Source organism: Choristoneura fumiferana, chromosome Z, assembly GCF_025370935.1.
Source record: "Choristoneura fumiferana chromosome Z, NRCan_CFum_1, whole genome shotgun sequence".
NCBI classification, from domain to species: domain Eukaryota; kingdom Metazoa; phylum Arthropoda; class Insecta; order Lepidoptera; family Tortricidae; genus Choristoneura; species Choristoneura fumiferana.
In genome coordinates, this window is record NC_133472.1 from 26,713,255 (window position 1) to 26,727,607 (window position 14,353).

Here is a 14,353-nt window from a genome sequence, read left to right on the forward strand (position 1 = left end):
GGTCGTAGAATGGGAATAAGTTGTTTATAAATACTTCCTAATATATCCTAAGACTCTTTTGCAACAAATTGGATCTTCTTATTTTGGAGCACTTTAGCCTTTTCACAGAACATTGTAAAAATAAAATATGGTTCTGAACTGAAGTGGTTCTGAAAGATCAAAGGTGGTGTAGCGTGATGGTATGTAGTTGTACTTTTAACAATGAAAAAGAGCACAATAGTTAGCTTTAGTACTAATTCTAAATGTTTTTAAGTAGGTACTTTAACAATTTAGACGCAATTAAGTGTCTTTGTTCAAAGATATTCTGTTATTTTAAGAAAGGAACAGATAAATAAAACATTACAATAACTTTTTCAGAAACCCTTCGCGTGAGCTTCGTGGTAATGCAGCCGTATCAGAAGGAATACTCTGACCGGGATTCTCAGGAGTTCCAGAATTTCTCCAAGTCTCTGGCGAATGCTGTTAACAAACTGTACGAGGGTAATCCAGAAATAAGAGGCACCCAGAGAGCCAGTCTGGTCAGAATACAGTAAGTTGCCATAATATGTAATTAATTATTATTATCATTGTTCATATTGGACCTAGACATTTGAAAAGCTTTCATGGGGGACGAAGCCAACTTGAAGAGGCTTTTTGAACCATATACGATAAATTAGACAGAGATAACAAACAGCTCTTGCATTCCACTCAACAAACTAGGGGTGGGGTTGATGGTTGGTGTGTGGGGGGAGGGGAGAGGTATGAGTTTGCAACATATAACAGCTACAAAAATAACAACAACTTTATAAACTTTAATGTTTAGAAATTTTCGTATAATACTTTGTTTGTAGCGTCCCGTATATTTGACTCCAGGTCTCGTGCCACGGATGACTTCTCGTGTAAGGTGACACTGGACATAGTCACTACCGGCTATGATGATATGGACGTGATCGAGAACATCCTGCGAAACCACATCCGCTACAGACGCGCGTTAGAGAACCTTGCCGTCAGCGACGTCGACTTCAGCGCCAAAGTCATTGATCCAGGTGCATAAGCCTTTACGAACTTGAATAACTCTATTCAATTATATTATTTATTATTCTTTGTTATTTTTTGTTCTTTGTCTAAAGGGGACTATAGTTGGGCAGACCCGTTCTTATTCTAAGTATAGCTCAGTTGAACAAATAAAAATATCTAAAACGAAGTGCACCAGGAAGACATAAAGACAAATAATTGTAGCAATGTTCATGGTAACGGAATTATTGTAACACAGCATTAATTTCTTGGTGCCAGCAGCAGCAGTAGTATGGCACATAGTACGATATAGACTTAAAATCGATATATTATAATATATATAGATATTATAGAGCGTAACTATTCCTCGTTTTTAAGGATTGTACGCTACTGGATGCATTGATACTGACTATCAACTAGCAAAAAGATTAAAGTTTATCTGTTTATATAGCTCGCGCGAATGATCTATGCGCGTCTGACGAAATTCGATGCGAAGATGGGATATGTGTGCCTAATTCGGCTCGGTGCGACGGCAGGCGGGACTGCTATGATGGCGCCGACGAGGACGGCTGCCCGGGTATTTTTTTTGTTTAATTTTATTTGTTTTGTTGGTTTTTTAACTCTTCTTTAATTTTTTTTTGTTTTTCTAAAGTCTATGATAACCGCAACTACGATCAGACGACGGTGACGACGGAGCCGTCTCGCGATTTCCAGGAAAACACGATCCCTTACCAGCCTCAACCACCCGAACAACCTGAACAATATGGACCAAATGAGGATGTAACTACGCCCGTTCCGACACCGTGGCTACCTCCCCCAAGTAAGATTTTTGATGGCAAAATATTACCGTATATTAAAAAAAATACTTGCCGTACCTATTGGATGTTAATAAATGTTCCCGAAAAATCAGTTGGTAGGTGCAGTCAAGTAACAAAGGTATGAATAGGTATCCAAAGCGCAAAAACTATGTATACACGACCTAAATGTTCAGGCAATAAAGTCCTGTATACGTATTTTTGGCACTTTGGATGTACTCAACAATATTTCATAATTATTTAAATAAATAAATAAATAATTAACAACCTACAAATTTCACACTATAATATTCAGCCCTAAAATGATTGAATAGCCATAACATGTCAAACAACGTTTTCTAATGAACGTTGACACTGGAAACCACAACACGTACGAGTACATCGAAGGTTTATTCGATTCACTATATTCATAGTATGGATTAGACTCGATAACCGTTTGCGATTTGCCACCATGTAAAATAGGATCGCCTCAAGTAGAAAGTTATGTAAGCCCAAGATAGTGGTGATGGTGGCAATGATGGCCATAAGTGTTTTTTTTTTGCAGACTGCCGTGATGACCAAATCAACTGTGACGTGACGCGGTGCGTGGAGGTGTCTCGACGCTGCGACGGCTACGCAGATTGCGACGACCGGACGGACGAACTCAACTGCGACGGTAAGTCAATATACTGCCGATTACTACATGGCCCAACTGCCAGTATTTTTCTTCTATCCATCCCTATTCTACTTTCGCAAGATGCCAATTTAAAATACGTTAAGACAGTTGCGCTAACTCTACCACCGGCTCGATTCCAATCCAGGCAAGTAGCTTATTTTCTCATTTAAAACATGTCTATGCTTGTGATTCCGTGTGTACCTACCATGTTGTGTATCATGTATGGTAACAATCAATAAGACTGTCATAAATCTAAAAATGTATAATAACTTCCGTTCAACAAATGCCTCACTATTTGTGACATTCTTTCTTCTACCATTGTCGTAAAGATTCCGTTACTCAAAAGAAAAAAACGAAAGCGTTATTCGATCATTCATGTGTCTCTCTCTGTCTTTTTGTCCGTCTGCTACATCTGATTTCGTCGTTGCTACTGCAATACCACGTAACTAGCTTTTTCCATAAGGTATAATTTTGACTGTCAGAAGAGTATTAGCATTGTACTGTTCTGACAATGAAAATTGTACCAAGCTAGTTACGCGGTATTGCAGTAGCAATGACGATTTGCTCTGAAAATACTTGACTGATCGAGTTCAAAAATTAGTACCCTCTATAAATCGATAACCTAAAAACGTGGAGGCTATTGTTCAGGGGTAAATTTGAAACTTAAAAAAAGTTATGCAAAAGATGTCGTGTGACTTATCTAATAAAATGGCTCATTATGAGAATCTCAAAAATGTTTAATATTTTTGAATGAATATTTTGAAGTTATTTAAGAAAATTGGCGAAAATTGACCGTTCCTCCACCTTTATCTCCGAAACTATGGTAATAAAACAAAGGCAGTAATAAGTTCTATTACAGGTTACAGACAAAATTATGAGAAACCTATTATATATTTTTACGTCTGTCTAGTATGTTCTTATAATGTGTAAGACGACCGCTGCTAACATTTTGCTTCAGAGCAGAGCTTCGTTAGCACGGATTTTCATAGATAGGCTTCGCACAAATTTGTACGAAACCACCGATACGCGATTCTCACTCACACACACTTGACCGATTTTTATATTCAAACTTTTACTTTAATTCACTTGCTGTCGTGTAAAGAATGATTGTAATATTTTACCGGCACCTATATTTAGGGGTTACGCATAGATTTAAGCCTTCAAGCCTAATAACACTCATGCAGGGCGAGTGCGAGGTATGAAGCGATATTCGGGTGTGACGTACGCCTTCCACTTTCCCAGCAACCGACTCCTCGAAGATCGCATGTGGACTATACTTAAAAGGGGGTTCTGCCGCCGCAAATAGGTACAACCTAATCAAACTGTTCTCATCACAGAGGGTTCGTTGGTAGCAAAGTTATTTGGAATTGGAGAAAAATGCCACAGAGGAACTGCACTACTCTTAGATATATTCAAAGAAAATAAAATTATAACCGCACTCTAATTTTAAACCTGCATGACTGCTCCATTATCAGATTCTGAATACCATTCTTGGTGGAAATGCACCATAAGACTAAATATTTTAACAAGCCCAAAAACGGCTAAGTCATATTGCTCTGCTCGGAGTCAGTGCCTGCCTTACTACACTATCACCAGATCAGATCGATGGTACAGTATTATCTTACTGTCAACATTTATTTATATTTATGTATTTTATAAAGATTCTGATCAGAACATTGATGCCTAGACAGTTTCGGGCGACGGTATAATTTAGCGAGTTAATAATAGCATGGCTTTACGAGTAGGTTAGAAGTGATCAGCTTAGTACATGTTTGATATGGTGTGCTTATTTTCATATACACGTTTCCTTTACCTCGTAGTACTGAAAAAAAGAGTAGGTACAAACGTCGAGTCACAGTTATTTTTTAATATTTAAGGCATATTCATTATATGGAATAAAGTATTTTTATTATGAAATAGTAGGTACACATGGCGATGTAAAGGTAAATCCTTACGATTAATTTAGTGTGGTGCATGGAGCAAACCGAGTGAAATTTATGAAATCAGATAAAATTCAGCACAAGTAAGTACATACAATCAGGTTAGGGTGAACGATAGAGCGAAAGAAAGATGCTACAAGTATAGTTTGCTGCTAGGTATGAAGACCTGGATCAACCCATACTAATATTATAAATGCGAAAGTGTGTTTGTATGTTTGTGGGTTTGTCCGTCTTTCACGCCGTAACAGAGCGACAGATCGACGTGATTTTTGGCATAGATATAGTTTATGGGCCCGAGAGTGACATAGGCTACTTTTTATTCCGGAAAAATGCACAGTTCCCGAGGGAACAGCGCGCGATAACCGAATACCACGCGGGCGAAGCCGCGGGCAAAAGCTACTATTTACATATAAAAATCGAATCTGGTACCTGACACAGATAATTTTCTTATCTCTTTTGTCATGAAATAAAAACCATAGGCAGAGGAGAAAAAAAAACAAAACATCGATGTTCATCATCTTATCTGCATCATTTTCTGCTTCAAGTGCAACCATCTTTTACATTCCCTTATCTTGTAAAGTCGATGTGTTGTTGTCGAGGAGTTTAACGGATTTACGCTTTTTTGCTCAGCCTCGTCGCCAGCCAACCAGATTACTGAAGCAGCTCAAGATAAGGCGACTCTATCACCAACAAATTCCTCAACCCCGCCTCTAGCTGAGTCTCAAACTTATGTGACCATGGCACTCATCGCAGAAATGCAACTGCTTCGGGAAGAAATGAAAGCTGTCCGAACTGAACTGAAGGAATCGAGGGACGCTATGATCTTAGGTCGCGCGGCTGATGTCAATGCTTGCAACCGGAAAATTGATGATATTTCGGCAAGAATGGATGTTGTGGAATACCAACATAATGAAATTAAGCCGTCTAATGTCTCTGTCGTGAAACAAGCAATAGTCCATAACATGTCGGATATCAGCGAGCGCCACCAATACATGCAGAATAGTCCTGTAGCCGAGGCGATACTAAGGAGGGCTTCATCTCAACCATGAGCAGTTGACAAGAGCTAAACAATCATTAGCTATGTGCTTGCTAGCGTTTTGTTTCATGAATTATCATTGTTTGTATTGTCGATACAGTGTCGTTCAGTGTAGTCGTAAGTTTTTGTGCCATATAACGATATGTCGTCCTTTGAAAGAGGATTATATATTGTTTTTTGTTGTTTTGGAGTTAAATAATGTTATAATCGTATTTTGTTATCTAGGTTTGTCTTTTTTAGGTATCATATATTTTATAAATATTACTTTTACAGGTCCTTACTCTTTGCTGATTCTAAATAAATATTTTTTTATTACATTGGGATTTATTTTAAAATAAATTGTTGTTACTACAAACAATTATTTGATTACGTATGAAGTTTGAAATTCTTCTCTGAAATCATCGTTATCTAATTCATAATCTTGGAAAATTATTACGAATTCATGGAGCAGCATTTTAAGGTTCACCAATTCCGAACTCTTGTCAGTTTACCTATCATCACACGTTATCTGTACTGCAGTGGCGTCGGTTCTATGTTATGAATTATAATTAAAGTTAATAATTATCAGCTATTATTTAATTTGTATTACTAAACGTGCGGGTTACAGAGGAATGAAGAAATTTATTATACCACACTTTTTTTATTTAGGCAGTCTTATAAAATAAGTTCAATAAGTTTAATAAAACAAAAGACTTTGCTGAAAATATATAAAAAGCAACACAAATTTTGTTTTGATATAAATAAATTCCGTCCTAAATAATAGCAGTACCGAACAATGGCATTTGGATGTGTGTTTGTTTAAATTTAGTTATATTTACACTATATTTTTGTTAGTAAAGTATCCACTTGAAGTTAATTTACATTAAGATATGAGCCATCTTTCACTATAATTATTCAAGTGCTTTTAAATGTATTCCATACTAAACAACGCCGGAACTTGCGCTTCTTTTACGAAATACCAAAATTGGCGAAAACTGATAGCAACATTTTCTGTTTTTGTCTTTTTTTCTACTTGCCATAAAAAATAAGATATTACGGCTTCCAAACAACAGACCGGCAACTCAGTGAACCAGCCTTTAGTGATATCATTTGGCAATATGTAGGTACCTACTGAATTGAGTGTTATTATTGTTCTTGCAGATTTTGGTCTGAGTGTTATGCGGTAGAAGTAAGGCTCGACGACACCTCAAAATGTCTAGAAAAACAATAATGTAAAACGGATCTTGATTTGTTTCCCTAACGAAATAACATACACCAACAATCAAATAATATTTACTTACAAAGTCGACATGCAATTACTACCAGTCGAGTTAATATTTATTTTCTTAGTCAGAGGAATGTGTTTTTAGCAATGATATAAACAACGGATTCCTCAGCCGTGTTAACAATTGGTTTTAACACGAGAGAACTCACCTAATTTATAACGTCTTAGTGAGGGGTTAAATCTATATTTTGACCGAGCTCGAAATGTTTCCCGATGACCGCGACTTAAAATTTAGGTTTAAAGAGACTGGTTGCCGAAGCCATCCTCTTGCCTTGATCAATATATGTACTTAGTCCATACCAAATGAGAGACTCTCATCTGACTGATGCTGTGCAGAGAAAGAGCTGAACCTAATCTAAGTTTCATCTGCGTGTGCTGAAAGCAATGATATTTTTTAAGTACGCTGCTGTCAAACTCATAATGCCATAATTTCTCTAATAGTGGCTCCTCATAGCTCTAGTAAAAAACAACCAAGCGTATGTTAGCCTATCGAATTGAAATTAAATTGGCCTTATATTATGAATAAAAAGTGCCAGTGTCTCTTATCATGTCTAATGAGATACATTTGGCATGCAAACATTATCTTATTATATTCTAAATTTTAAACTAAATTTACCATCGATCAATCACGGTCAATTAGCTAAAACAAGTCAGAAACAATAAAAAACCGGCCAAGAGCGTGTCGAACACGCCCAAAATAGGGCTCCGTAGCCATTACGAAAAAATTAAGTAATATTTTCCTAAGGATTTCGTATTTTATACGGAATCTTCCAAGATTAGGTATATTTTATACCTTAGGCTGCTATTTACTCATAAACTACTTACTTATAATTATCAAGCAAACTTAGCCGTTATAGTTTTCCTTGAAAGTTTGATATACTTACTACCATCCTGATTTTATTCAAATTTTTCCACCCACCGGTTTACATTTTAGAGGGTCACTGCCACTGACGCATATATGCGTTTTCGGAACTTCACCCAGTGCCGATGTCATAATTATTCATACATCTTGACGCACATGTGCGTCGGTGGCACCTGTGGAAGTCAGGTGGCAGTGAATGCGTTATGTAAGTATAATTCAAAAATATTTTTCACTGTAAAAGTAACATTCTATGCAACTTTCGTTTTCAATTTTAATAGTTTTGCCATTTACAACACAGATACATACATTCTTTTATTTCAATGCTAAGTTCAACGTTTATAAATACTCTTACCGTGTCTGTTATTATGGAGTTGAGCTTCTGCTTCTTTATATAAGAATTACGACATTAAAGCTGCGTTGGAATGTTGAGTGCGGTCTGTGGGCGGACATCTGATCCTCAAGTGTTTTAATCATATCAATTCCAAGCTCGTATTTAACTGTTTATGGTCGCCGCCCTGCTTTATTATGTCATGGTTGGTAACGATGCGTTTATTATACAATTCATCATCGTGCCTTACGAGTACTTCTTATGAGTGCATGGTCAACCTATTAGTGTATTTTACAAATACAATCAATGATAGACAAAGTAAAATAGTTTATATTTAGGAATGTTACAATAATAGAAGTGGATTTTCAAATAGATTTTTTCATGACTATGGACAATGCCAAAATAAATAGTCAAAATTGTTTTCGATTAAAAAGAACTAGACAAATGCTGAATTAGATTGCGATCCCTTTATATGTGAAATTCCTTTAGTAGTGCGCCACGAAAAATATTTCCATTTTGATCGTAATAAAAGCTGTCCCGCAATGCAACATACGACTTTTCTATTGTATGCTTTGCATTTATTGGTTAACTATCCATTACTCGCGGCTCCGTCCGCATATAATTCGGTTATCACTATCCCGCGGGAGCTATGCAATTTTCCGGAATAAAAACTATCCTATGTCCTTCTCCAGGACTCAAACAATTTGTGTACCGAAATTCATCAAAATCGGTTTAGCGGTTTAGACTTTAGACGTGATGAAGTAGGGAACGAATAAACTTCGTCAGAACCTACAAACAAACAGACTTACAAACTTTCACATTTATAATATTAGTGGAATTTTTATTGATTTATTGCAGAATACGAATATGGAGATAATTGTGTTCTAAATCCGTAGGTGTCACTTTAGTATAAATGGACTGTAAATACCCGTCATTGCTTGAACATCTCAAGCATTATTATGATGACTTAAACATTCTTCGTATTAGGGTTCGGTAGCTAGTAGCTATAATAATAATTACTCACCGAAAGTTGCGTTGGTACGGCTCCATAAGTTTTGAATACTAGCTGTAACCGCGGCTCCGCCCGCGTGGAATTCGGTCTGTACCTATCAGAAAGCGGCTAATATAACCCTAATTTCTCTCCCTCTCCCCTGGAGGCGAAACTTGAAGTAAAGTTGACAGATGGATACGCTAGAGGATTGTAGTCTAGATAAAGATTGCGTACGATGTCTTCGGTATCGCAACCGAGACCCCCGCGCTGGCTTGCCGTTTTAGCCGAAAGCGAAGCGGCCTGCCTGGCTAGAGCGCCACTGAGTCTCTCACTGCGGACCTCCATCATTGTATTTTTTTATTATACAGTGTGGAAAAATAAGTCGGGCCTTGGGGGGAAACTACATCCTTAAATCCTTAAATTGCCTCATTTTACTTAAAGGAGACATTCCTTTATTTTTAAAAAGAAACAAATCTGCATTCAATGATTTACTAAAACTCGCTTGCCTCGCCCGGGACCCGAACCAACTAAAATTAAAAAAAAAACACTAGCTATTTTATTATAATAAGCGATAGGATTATTATTCAGGATAAAATTTCTCTAAAAAACATTTGGTCTTAAAACAAAAATGATGGTAAAAATCTAACATTAGCTTTATTTTAGTATTCGTTAAGAACACTTAAATTATTTATACACTTAAATACTAGTTGCAGATGTTTATGGGCGGTGGTGATCTTTTACCATCAGGAGACCCACTTGTTCGTTTTCCATCTAGTCGAATTTGGTTGTAGAGTTGTGACATCTCTAGATTTTCTTCTCAGCATGGACCATACAATTGCACTATTTGCCTAAATATCAAAAATATCCAGGGAGTACTAAAAATCAGGGAGTAGTAAAAATCAGCAATTATGTTAATGAGTATGCAATTGGTGTTTTTTCGATGTAGTATGTATGTATGTGCTCTTCTATTATGTTTGAGTTTACTAATTAATTTGTCGTATTTATGAGTAAAATGCTAATGACAACTTATAACAACAACAATTTGTATACCTAGGACACTGAAAAACACCGATTGAATACGGAACTTGACCACACATATTGCTGATTTAAGACGTGAGTTATCCGTTACAATATCATTTAATTTTAAATGATTATCTCTTTACATCATATAAAATAAAGTCACTTCCTGCCGCTTGTTCTGCCTCTGAAACTAGGAACGCAACAGACTTTAATGCGGTTTTCACCATCAGTTAGATTTTTTTTAAGGACGGTTAATTTATAATAATTTTTCACAGCACTTGCTCGACAGTGCCTTGCAAACCTTTCTCAACGTAAATCATTGTAGCCCTTGTCTTTCGCCGGGGCGTAATACTGTACTGAATTTCACTATAACCCGTTGGTTAGTAATGTGATTCTCACTTCTAATAGTTCTTATTGTTAAGCGTTTAAAGTCTAATTTCTTCAAAATCGCTCGGCGTACAGTCCGAAGGTATAGCTCAGCAGCTACAGCTCACCAGCGGCCGGCCCGCTCCGTGCCGAATTTATTAAAAAATCGAACTTATTCGAAAATCGAGCTGGTCACGCCACGGCAAGCCGAACGAAAAAAAATTAAATGCTTAAAAATAAAATCCGCGAGTGTTTCAATACGCTGCAATTTTAAGTATCAAAACTGCAAAAGAAGATAAAACATCGAGTGATAAAAGTGATTTGACTCCGGAGTCCATTAAATTAGACGCCGTAGGCATTGTTAATAATCTACTCCCAGAGAAGTCGAAGGAAAAATACTTTACTTCTACTTAACTGTGCCTATTATATACAAGGTGTTTAGTAAATAACTGAAAACCTCATATACCCCATAAATATTTTTTCATTTTGAGTTAGTTGATTGCATTTATTTTTTGAATACCTTCATTATTTTAAAAGATATTGGTGTGTTTTGCTAAGTCAGTAATTCTATTACATTTCTAATTCTACACTCATGATTTGTATGTGTCAGTTGCGCTTTGACGTTTTAAGGTGAAAATCACACAGTGGCAGCAAACCGGCCAGTATTAAATTATCGAAATAGTATGCAACCTCGCTAAATATTTAATTGGCGCCTGTTGTAGACTGAACTTTTAGGTTGGGTTCAATAAAAAAGGGATTTAAAAACACAAATACAACCTTATTTAAAACATAGTGTAATCGATTCTACTCTAAATTCTGAGCAAACTATTTTCTGGTTTTCAGTTTTTAATTAACACCTTGTATAATTAGTAATTAAAATAGTATTTTAATAAGTAAAATACCTGGGTGACCGAGTTTTGCTCCGGCTAAAACTCGATAATAAGCTTTTTCCGAGAGATAAGACCAAGCTAGATCGAATAGTCATCCCCGAAAACCCCCACATACCAAATTGAATCAAAATCGTTTGGAGCCGTTGCCGAGATCCTGATTTTATATAAGATTTTATACAAGAATTACTCGTTTAAAGGTATACGATAGATTAGAAAAGTAGATACTTTTTCTAGTTGCCTTGGTTTTATTTTGTTGCAAAAGGTGCGAAAAATAGAGTATACTCCTCGCGGATAAAACTGAGATTGCCTTGGGCGTGCTTAAATCCTTCACTGCTCTCAGGACTCCATCTTAATTCCCGAGCGAAACATCCTCTCTACGCGCGAGAGTGAAATCTGGAGTCCATCGTTTTACGTTCAGGATGTGCTTTATCCCCTTAGTGTATAATCTACTATTATTATATATTATATGTACAGTCGAACAAACTGAATCATGACTCAGGGTGGAACCTTTAAATAATCAATTTCACTATGATTTCCTTGACAAAAGTATGAAATGTCAACATGACATTTGTAGCACAAAGGTTCCACCCTGGGTCATGATTTAATTTGTTCGACTGTACATTAATTTAATGACGCACCCTCGTTTCACGTGGGTGTAGTTTTTGGGAAAGTGACGAGAAAATGTTGAAGCGTCTTAGAATAGATAATATACTTTATTTTTTTCGCTCTTTTTTGTCATGGTTGCGTGCGACTACTGTCGATGGTTATTGATAACAGAAACAGTGAGATACGTTATGAGCGCAATCGGTTAATAATCTTATTAAAAGTTACGTTAGGTAACAGTTGTAATCGCAATACCTATATAAATTTTTGTTCTCGTTAACAAGCAGCTGACAACACTGGTCATTATAACGAATTGGTTCGCCGTCGACCAAGACGCATTCCTGAGAATTTATTCTAATTGTCCGGAGCCCGCAGTGATTTAAAACAATCAAATGAAGCGCCCTTAATAATTCGGATTGCTTTCACTTGCATTATAAAGTTTACAATACGTGACCAAAACTTCTGTACTGTGTCGCTGCCACCGTCTGTCGCTCTATATGTACCTATTTGTACGCTTAGATTTTTTATATCACGCAACGAACTTTAATGCGGTTTTGATCAATACAGAGTGATTCAAGAGAAAGATCAAGAGCAGACAGAAAAAAAAAACTTCTATCAAAATCTGTAAAGTAAGTTTATCTATAATGGTTGAATTCAATTCTGACACATGCCGGCCGCTGTCGCTCGCTCGGCTCGTGCTTGTTTTGGTCACAGTTGAACCTAACACGCTCTTCCGCGCTGCGCTCGTCGTTGCACCTAACTTTCCGATTGAATGACTTCGGTTGCCCAAAAATCAGAAGTAATTAAATTGACCAACGATCATCTAGCAATATTCATAAACATCTAGCAATATCAATAAATAAAAATAATAACCGTGCAATGTGATAAATAATGAAATGAGATAATAATTATAACTTGGCCTGGTATAGCTTGTCATTATTTATAATACCCTTATTAATCGTTTGGTCCATAACATATAAGGTAAACGACCGAGTGCTCGACACGCTAATCCCCAACAGACGACACCCTACTAAGCTGTCATCTCTATTACAAATGACGTAAGATTAAAGATGCCAACTATTGGGACAGTGACGAGCACTCGTACGTTTACTTTACACGAATCTAAACAAGCTGTCATGAACATTTTATATCCTAATTAATATTATAAATGTGAAAGTTTGTGAAGATGTTTGGATGTTTAGATGTTTGTTACTCAATCACGCAATAACGATTGAACGGATTTACATGAAACTTGGCGTGCAGATCTGCATTAAGGCATTAGAAACTTGATATCCCGGTAATGTGTTCCCGTGGGAAAATCATTTAAGTTTAAACATGAATAGAGAGCAATGCCCAAGAACGGCCACGTAAGTATTTTACTTCGGCTCTCAAGATGACCATGTAACTTCGTTTGCAATCAATATATGGAGCTGTGTAAGCGAACGTTGTCCTTTTTTCAAGCCAAACTCTAAGACTTTAATTATTGCGTTGCCATGGTAACAGAATCGTGTAAGTAAACGGTTGTGATTGTATATTTAAAAAAAAATGTACGGGCATTGCAGGTATTGGTTATTCTGCGAACTGCCTAACTTTATTAACTTTATTTGTAGAAAGGTTGTTATAAGTAAGGATATTAAATGGAAAGATGTATTACTGTTATGAAGCTATATTTGTGACTGACTTAATAGGCGGCGCAACCGCCTCTAAGTAATATGATACTCGTATAGGGTTTACATGATGTACCTACACCACACCCTTCCTTAAAAGAACATAAAATTTTCATAATTGACATACTGTTTTCTTAAACTAATACACTGCTTATTACTGAAACAAGCTTATAATTACCTACGAGCATAAAAGGCATTGCACAATAGGTACTACACCTTGTAGAGCTATGCATAGCCGGCCACCTTCGCTGCCTGCTGCGTCATCGGTGCAGCTACCAGCTGCTTTTGCACCCAGTTTCTGGTCGTTTTTATTTTATTTTTTTATTTATTTATTCATTCAACAACATTGATACAGTTAGTATTTCACTAATATTAAGACTTATTGTGATCCAGATAAGCGTTTAGAGACAAGTGTGCAGTAACAGGTCAACTACTTTCACACTACTTTCAAACTGCCTTCCACAATCGCTCGTAAGTCGCGTAGGACAACCGAAACGAGAAATCCAGCCCTCATATACCACTCTGGCTACTGTCTCTACTGTAATATCATGTACAGGATAAGCTTCGGGCCAACCTGAAAATCTATCAATCATCGTAACACAAAAACGATAACCGTCGTTTGTGGTACCTAGCTAAAGGTCCCGTTATATCAATATGTAGGTACATGACTGAAACGGCCAGATTCCGCAAATTGTTCCAATCCTGAAACTGTATGGCGCGTTATCTTAGCTCTTTTACATGCCATACATGTTCTAGTCCATCTAGTAATATCAGAGTTCATTTTTGGCCAAACAAATCTCTCTGTAATTAAACGCTTAGTAGTTCTAATACCGCGACCGGGATGACTTAGATTACGTATATATTGTCACGCTTGCTTTCTAAAATTTCAGGTAAATACGGCCTAATATTCTTAGTAGATAAAC

The 14,353-nt window shown here is 36.7% G+C and overlaps 1 protein-coding gene across 1 annotated transcript in view; it reads left to right on the plus strand.

Annotated features, from left to right (window-relative positions):
- The window catches only part of LOC141432877 (basement membrane-specific heparan sulfate proteoglycan core protein-like), a 240,521-nt gene that overhangs the window by 79,949 nt on the left and 146,219 nt on the right, over nt 1-14,353 (plus strand). Inside the window, exons 5-9 of the mRNA XM_074094693.1 lie at nt 358-529; nt 853-1,025; nt 1,445-1,570; nt 1,646-1,813; nt 2,353-2,463. Coding sequence (XP_073950794.1) covers nt 358-529; nt 853-1,025; nt 1,445-1,570; nt 1,646-1,813; nt 2,353-2,463 — 750 coding nt within the window. The remainder of the gene's footprint in view (nt 1-357; nt 530-852; nt 1,026-1,444; nt 1,571-1,645; nt 1,814-2,352; nt 2,464-14,353) is intronic.